Here is an 8,625-nt window from a genome sequence, read left to right as displayed (position 1 = left end):
GACCCATTTTCTATTAGCTTTCAACTGCTTTTTACAGAACTTAGCTAAAAAATCTAGAAAAAAAGTTATTCAGTAAATTAATCCTTGATGTCATCGACCAAAAGTTTGGGGTCACTATCGTAAAACATGGAAAAGTGATCTGTTGATATCTTTGTCATCTTTCATTCAATTTTAATTCTTTTTGGCTTATTTGAAACAAAATCAATGATACTTACTGCATAGACATTGAACCACACATATTTGTTGAAATTTACATACCAAAACTTAACGTAAGGTTGCCTCATTTTTTGAAGCGTGGTAAAATGTGCTAACTTTACATAACATTTTTATATACAAAAATCGTTAAATACGTTAAGTTGAAGACATCAAATGTAAATTTAGTTAATTATCTTTGAAATGAGCCAAAAATAATTAAAATTGAACTAGGGGTGGTGGGGGTAAAGTGGACAGGTGGGGTAAAATAGACAGGGTACAGTTTCATGGCTTTTATTGTTTTTCAAAACGTTTTAACGATTGAAGCTTATGCCTAAGCATGAATCATTATACTTTTGCTGATCTTGACCATTAAAATCAAATAAACCTCTTCAAGATGACAAAAACTTTAAAAATCACGTGAAAAATCGGAAATGATGTAAAATTTGCTTATAATTGCTAAGGTTTTCTCGTGAGTTATTTTCAAATTATAACAAGTTTTACACCCTATACCAATAAAGCCCACGTAGAAGAATATGTTTGACCGAAAAAAAAATTAAGTTTTACAAAAAAAAATGTTTTGAGAATAATTTTAACAAAATCAGACCGGTGGGGGTAAAATGGACAATCGGTTCAAAATTCACCAAAATTTCATATATTTTATTGCAAACTTCAGAATCATTAGCCGTCATACCTATCGTGAGATAGTTGAAGTAAAAAGTTATAAAAAAATATTTCATGTCAACAAAATATAATTTTCATCCAAAACAGTGCTTGTTTTTTACACTATTTTTACAATAATTATTTAAGTGTGTTTCAAAGTTTGTATTAAAAGTTTGAAAACAACAAAATAGAGATATCGTATGAAATTTGATAGTTTGTTTTTAAAAACATAGAAACAATATGCTGTTACATAACTTTTAACGACTTGTTCATTTTACCCCATCGATTGTCCATTTTACCCCTACCAATTTTTTTCACGCTATTTTGATGCACGATTTGGTGAAGAAAATAATCAAAGAAAACAATATTTTTTAGAGGCAATCCCTTACAAGATTTTTAGAGTATATCATTACCTTCCATGTTACTCGGAAAAGCAGATGGATTTTGCCGCATTTCCGCGGGAAACGACCAAAATGCTTAGGTTGTCCACTTTACCCCCACCACCCCTATAGATGACGAAGATATCACCAAATCACTTTTCCATGTTTTACGAAAGTGACCCCAAACTTTTGGCCGATACATCATATTGATGGGTGACCCCAAACTTTTGGTCGATGACATCAAGGATTAATTTACTGAATAACTTTTTTTTCTAGATTTTTTAGCTAAGTTCTGTAAAAAGCAGTTGAAAGCTAATAGAAAATGAGTCATATTACCGCTCTCATCTTAAAATTTGGTCGACCCAACTTCCAGCGACACTGCCGTAAGTTTATATTCATTTTTTAGAAAATTTGGCAACTTTGGGTTAAGTTTACATACAAAATTTTTTTAAAAAGTTTCTTTTAAATCATGTTCAAAGTTTCTTTGACTTATTATCTTTTGAATGAAACCTAGGGTTTTGGAATCGGACGCAAATTGGCGGAGATATGGGCCTAAAAAAATGACATGTTTTTGAGGGGGTGACCCCAAACTTTTGAACGGGAGTGTATATATGACGATTTGAAGGACTTTACTACAGGACAATTTGGAATACCTAGAACATCCCAGAATATAAACCATCTTTTGATATTCTTAATGAAGGTTAAATGAATACATATGAACGTAACCCATATCCAAATTAAATTTAGCTTTTAGAACAACTGTGGGCGAATTCCGGCGCACAATCTCTTCGAAGAGAAGAAATTTTCTTCCATTGCCCACCAGTAAGAAAATTTTCTTCTCTTCGAAGAAATTGTGCGCCGGAATTCACCCACTGGTATGTCAATTATTTCGTTACTCCAAACATTATGGTGTTCAGGATGTTCCAGGCTGCAAGGAAAATCCCAGATTCAATTATTTTCATTTTTCCTTAATAGAGGACTCAACTTGCAACAACTTTGCCGAAGAAAGTTTTCTGTTTTATTGAATACTAGCTGTCCCGGCAAACTTTGTCTTGCCGTCTTGTGGTGGTTTGACAACTGATGAGCTCAGAATTGCATCGCACTCTAGATTGGTTTCATTTCGATCATGTTGATTTCCTTCCTAGCTCACAAAAAATCAGTACTTTATCAATTTTCTTACTTTTCTAGTTGATTTTCGTAACTTTTTGTACATATAAACACAGCCACCACGAATACGAACCGAACCGTGTAAGAGTCATGCTGATCGGTTCAGTCGTTCTTGAGTTTTGTTGCCTCAAAGGAACTTCAAACTCATTTATATATATATATAGATAGATGTGAATTTATACTGTCGTTTCTATATTGGGGACATATATGACCCCTCCGGCTCCAAAGGGTTAAACCCCCTGAAGCCACCTAAAAACCCTTGAAACGCATCTGATTTTTTTCTGAAACATCCTCTAACTCCTTGAAACACCCCTAAATGCCCACATGAAACATCTTGGAACCCCCTGAAACCAGCCTCAATCGTATTGTAACCCCTTAGGACGCCCTGAAACGTTCCTATACGCCAACCTGAAACATTCTGGAGTCCCTAAAACTGGCTTGAAGTCCCCTCAAACGCATCTGGAAGCCTCTGAAGCATCTTGGAACCCCCAGAAGCCTCTGAACCCTCTTTGAAACGTCCTGTAACCCCTTGAAATGAGAATTCGTCTAGCTCGGAACATTACTTATGGCTGGCAACAATGTGAGTCGTGAAATACATCAGTGGAAGTCTATGAACTCCAGACGAATCTGCGGTCAAAAAAGATTCTTCTCTGCACCAAATCGTCCATGTGCAAACCCCGTATAAGGCTTGTTGTTCTTGGGCACTAGACATGGATCATACATAAGGAGGGCTTGTTCCCACTCGAAGTTTACGAGCGACACGTGCTAAGGACGATCTTCGGTGGTGTGCAGGAGAACGATGTACGGCGCTGAAGGATGAAACACGAGATCACTGCACTTTACAGCCAAACGAGAATCCAGAAGTTAGCCACAGCTGGAACGATACGGTGGGCAGGGCATGTTGCCAGCCAACAACCCTGAAAAGTTGGTTTTCGCTGCTGATCCGAATTGGATGAGTATGACCCTCAAGTAAAAATGCTCAATCCCTCATCGAATATCACCCGTCACAATCACCCCATCGGAAAATTCAAATCCCGCGCATGCGCCTCCATTTATACCACCCCCCAGCGCGTTCGCCCCCTTTTTATCGCCTGCTGCTATACTGCCACACATCGCGGCGAAAGCGAAACCCGAAACGCAGCAGCACGCAGGCAGTGTCATCATCCCATTAGTTCACTTCCATCCCGAGTTCCGAACGAAAAACAACTCCCGTGTGTGTTCCGTGGTCCGTAGAAGAAAAATTTTCGCGACGACGCCAATTCCGTCTGATGGAGCTAAAAAAATAAGAATATTCCACCCTGTCCCGATTGGCGACATCTTGTGTGCGGTTTCGGATTACGATTTCGCGTCCGGGAAGTCTACTTTTGGGGGGTTTTTCTCCGTGCCGTTTTCGCGAGCTGTGCGTGCGACACAAAGTGTTCAATAATGGAGTGGTCCACCACCACCAGTAGTGGTGCACAGTCAGGGGATTAGTGCCAGAAGAATGAAAAAGAATGATGTTTCGCCCTTCCTGGTTGGGGTGAATTCCTCGTGGTGGGGTTCGTGGGGTGAAGTGACGGTGCAAATTGAGTGCATGGTGCAAATCTACAGCATACCATACAATGTTTCCGTGAAGAGGAAGCTAGCGCTACCGTGAGAGGAAGAAGAAGGAATTACCTTACTCCGTGATTTCGGAAGGACGAACAAGCAGAAGAAGAAGACGAAGAAGAACAGGAAGAAGAACGATGATTTCGAGCAGGGGCCACCCCTCGACGACCGCCGGTGGAGGCCTGCTACTGCTGATGTTCTACGGAATTGCGGCCCTGTCCGATCTAGTACGAAGCACGATATTTTTTCGGAAGTTTTTGATTTAAAGCTTTTTAAGTAACCTTGAGTATTATAGACTGTCGTGTCCTTGTGTCGGTTTTACATTGGGATTCATTTGATTTTAGTTTTCGAGGTTTTCCTTCAAATCAGGTTGATGTTGCTACACTGCTGCTTTTCTCTGTTTTAATTTATGCGATGTCGTTCCACTCTGAATCCTTTCTCCCATGGGGGTGAATGGTGATGCAGCCGCAGCGGATGGAAAGGGGTGGAACGTCGATAGTGCGGTCAACCAGAGTGGTGCGGTGTGTTGTAGTGTGTTGTGCCTCCTAGTTTGTATTGACGTAATGAAAGACGTCACAGAAGACGTGCTTGGGAAAATAGTAGTGATTCTACTTTTCAGTTTTTTTTTGGGCTAGTTATAGCGCATTACTTCAAGGAAGCTCATTCATCATCTTCACTGTGTATTTGGTGTGTCATAAGGGCAGTCACTGCTTTCTTCTTCTTGGCGTAACGTCCTCACTGGGACAAAGCCTGCTTCTCAGCTTAGTGTTCTATGAGCACTTCCACAGTTATTAACTGAGAGCTTCCTCTGCCAATGACCATTTTGCATGTGTATATCGTGTGGCAGGCACGAAGATACTCTATGCCCAAGGAAGTCAAGGAAATTTCCTTTACGAAAAGATCCTGGACCGACCGGGAATCGAACCCGTCACCCTCAGCATGGTCATGCAGAATACCCGTGCGTTTACCGCCTCGGCTATATGGGCCTCACTGCTTTCCCTCTTTTCTTTATTTTACTCTGGAAACTGACCTCTTGTCACAGTTCATAGAAAAGGAATTTGAATATTGTTCCGGAACAAACCAAACAGCATTTTCAAGTCAAATGGATTGAAGGAGTTGGGATAGAACCACCATAAATCCAAAATAAAGTCATTCAGTTTTTGAGCTGGTTTTCAGAACTTCGGGGCCGTTCATAAACCACGTAGACCAAATTTTGACCATCTCAGACCCCCCTACCACCCTGGTAGACTTTCGCCCCTGCTACAAATTGTAAATTTGCATGGAGCGTAGACTATGGTCAAACTCTCCTCTCCCCCAAAAAGTACACGTGGTTTATGGATAGCCCCTTCCTTAAGACTAATTGGACTTGAAATGTTTGCTAATGAGCTGTATTGCATGAATGATGAATTACCGATTATTTTAAAAGAGGTTGTTTTTTTTTTATTCCCAGGAAAATAACCTGAAAACAGTGTTGCCAGATCTGTCTGAACATATTAACCCCAGTAGGATGTTCGGGTCTATATGACCCAGACAGGCTCGCTGAGCATGCACTACACTATCGTGGTGCGTCTAACGTAACATCTTAGGAGGGTTAATTGAGATTATAAAGAATCTTCAGAAGAAGTATGGAAATGACTTCAAATTTAAATTAAATTTAAAAAAAACACAAACACAGTTATTTCTTGATTTTATTACTGGTCATGCATTTACTAAAATATTGCGAAAGAAATCCAAAATAATACAGAATATGAAATTGGAAACGTAAAAAATCCTACAATGCACAATAGTCCACGAACCAGATTTACGAGGAAAGATGCATGCAGCGCCTTCAAATGATTTTCTAGATTAATATGGTCTTCTACAAAGTTGTTGCTAATAATAAGGCCCTCTTTCCAATGTACATGAAAATTAGGGTGGTCCATATTTTCACAGAAATTGGAAACCAAACTTTTTTATTTGCAAGAATAACTATATACATTCTTCGGAAAAGTTGGAGACCTATCAATTTTGAGCAAGTTTGCTGAAGACAGTTTTTTTGTAGCTTTAAAATTGACCGATCTAGAGATATATTTCAGAATTAGCTTAGGGTGATTCAAGAAAAACAGGTTTTCTGGCTTTAACTTTTTCAGTTTCAATTTCTCATCAAAGTCGTCCAAGAGTCACTTGTAGAGCATTTGAAAACGCGTCGTTTCGTGTGCTGAGACGATCGTTATCTCTTTTGGTTCAAAAGTTATGAGTGTTTTTCCTAAAAAATCATGGTTCTTTCAAAAGACGATATTACGGATTGAGGCAAAGATAAAACATATCTTTTTCCAGCATTCAAAAGAAGAAACATTGTTTTAAAACATATCAAAAAATTAGAGAGGTGTTATTTTTGTAACTCAAGTAAATAATACTTGAAAAGTGCCTATTTTTTCTAGAAAATCATCAATATCTGTTGAACGGAATGACGTAGAAACATTCTCAGCGCACAAAAATGTGCGTTTTTGGAAGCTCTAAAAGTGGTTCTTTGGCGACTTTGATAAGAAAATTGAAACAAAAAAGTTAGAGCGATAAAACGATTTGTTCTAGCGTCACTCTATGAAAACTATGGGAAAATGCTCAAAATTTGGGCAAAACAGTTTTTTCGCTTTATCTTTTTTGTTTTAATTTTCTCATCAAAGTCGTCAAAGAACCACTTATAGAGCTTCCAAAAACGCACATTTTCGTGCGCTGAGAATGTTTCTACGTCATTCCGTTCAACAGATATTGATGATTTTCTAGAAAAAATAGGCACTTTTCAAGTATTTTTTACTTGAGTTACAAAAATAACACCTCTCTAATTTTTTGATATATTTTAAAACAATGTTTCTTCTTTTGAATGCTGGAAAAAGATATTTTTTATCTTTGCCCCAATCCGTAATATCGCCTTTTGAATAAACCATGACTTTTTAAGAAAAACACTCATAACTTTTGAAGCAAAAGAGATAACGATCGTCTCAGCGCACGAAACGACGCGTTTTCAAATGCTCTACAAGTGACTTTTGGGCGACTTTGATGAGAAATTGAAACTGAAAAAGTTAAAGCCAGAAAACCTGTTTTTCTTGAATCACCCTAAGCTAATTCAGAAATATATCTCTAGATCGGTCAATTTTAAAGCTACAAAAAAACTGTCTTCAGCAAACTTGCTCAAAATTGATAAGTCTCCAACTTTTCCGAAGAATGTATATAGTTATTCTTGCAAATAAAAAAGTTTGGGTTCCAATTTCTGTGAAAATATGGACCACCCTAATTTTCATGTACATTGGAAAGAGGGCCTTATTATTAGCAACAACTTTGTAGAAGACCATATTTGTCTAAAAAATCATTTGAAGGCGCTGCATGCATCTTTCCTCGTAAATCTGGTTCGTGGACCACTGTGCAATGCTGAAACGATTAATCAATTTTGCTGTTTAACGAAAAAAAAACATGTACTTTTCGTTTCGCCTAATTTTTGCCTTAAATATTTTAAGGACTGTCATAGGCTCCATATGAGCTCCACGGAGGGTTTAGGAGATTTCAAGGCGTCCCAATGCGTTTCAGGGCGGTTTAGGAGGTTTCAGAGGGGTTTAAGGAGCGTCTCAGGTTCTCAGGTTAGCTTAACGAGGATTCAGGGGGATTTCAGAGGCGTTTTAAAGCGTTACGCTGCGGTTCGGGGTGTCTGTGAAGATTTAGGGGGCTTCAAAGCTCTCAGACCCAGACGAGCTTCACAGGAATTTGAAAGGCGTTTCAAGACGTAATAATGCATTTCTAGCAATTTCATGGCGTTTCAGAAGACTTCGGAAGGGTTCAAGGGGTTCATAGTCTCCCAGGTGAGCTTGATGGAGCATTTCAAAGGAGGAAGGGGGGGGGGCTTCATAGGCTGTCAGGTAAGCTTCACGAGGATTTCACGAAGAGTTCACAGACGTTTCAAGGCGTTACAATACGTTTCAGCATTTCAGGGGGTTTCTGAGAGGTTTATGGAGCTTCATTAGCGCACAGGTGATCTTCACGGGAGTCTCAAAGGGGTTTCAGAGACGTTTCAAAGCGTTACAATTCGTTTCAAGTTGTTCCAGAAAGTTCCAGAGGAATTTTTGGGTCCTTCGTAGGTACAAGGAGGGGGAGGCTTTCACATGCATTTAAAGGCGTTTGAGGGGGGAATTTCAAAGACTTTTCAAGGAGGTACGATGCGTTATTGGGCGTTTCGGGAGGCTCAGGGGGTTTTCAGGTGCTTTATAAGCTCTCAGCTGAGCTTCAGGGGAGTTCAGAGGGGGGTGGGGGGGGGGGGTTGGTTTTCCAAGGGCATTTCATGTACGTTTCAGGTGGTTTTAGAAAGGCTTGAAGACGTTCCAGACTGATTACGCTTGTAGATTGGATGACCTACAAGCATGAATTGAATTCAAACAAGAAAGCTATGCATGTTGATCCGATGATTAAGAAAGTTTTTGGAGAACCTTCATTATTGCCAACTCTTCATCATCTTTTCTTAAGCTGTTTCAAGACGGTTCAGAGAGTTTCAGAAGGTTTTCGGGGGTCTCAAACGGCTTCAAGGGCTTCCGGAGAATTAAAGAGAAGTCTGCGAGAATGTTATTATTATTATTATTTATTGTGTACATTCATCGGACGCCTTGGTCTACAT

The 8,625-nt window shown here is 39.3% G+C and overlaps 1 protein-coding gene across 2 annotated transcripts in view; it reads left to right on the top strand.

Annotated features, from left to right (window-relative positions):
- Positions 1 to 3,310: 3,310 nt before the first annotated feature.
- The window catches only part of LOC109402662 (TSET complex member tstC), a 48,028-nt gene continuing 42,713 nt past the window's right edge, over positions 3,311 to 8,625 (top strand). For both annotated transcript variants that reach the window (XM_062844438.1, XM_062844437.1), the window contains exon 1: positions 3,311 to 4,216. Coding sequence is in view for 1 of the 2 variants with exons in the window: in XM_062844437.1 (XP_062700421.1) it covers positions 4,127 to 4,216 (90 nt within the window). In the remaining variant the exon portion in view is untranslated. The remainder of the gene's footprint in view (positions 4,217 to 8,625) is intronic.

Source organism: Aedes albopictus, chromosome 1 (assembly GCF_035046485.1).
Source record: "Aedes albopictus strain Foshan chromosome 1, AalbF5, whole genome shotgun sequence".
Taxonomy (NCBI): domain Eukaryota; kingdom Metazoa; phylum Arthropoda; class Insecta; order Diptera; family Culicidae; genus Aedes; species Aedes albopictus.
This window is presented reverse-complemented; position numbering and strand designations above follow the sequence as displayed.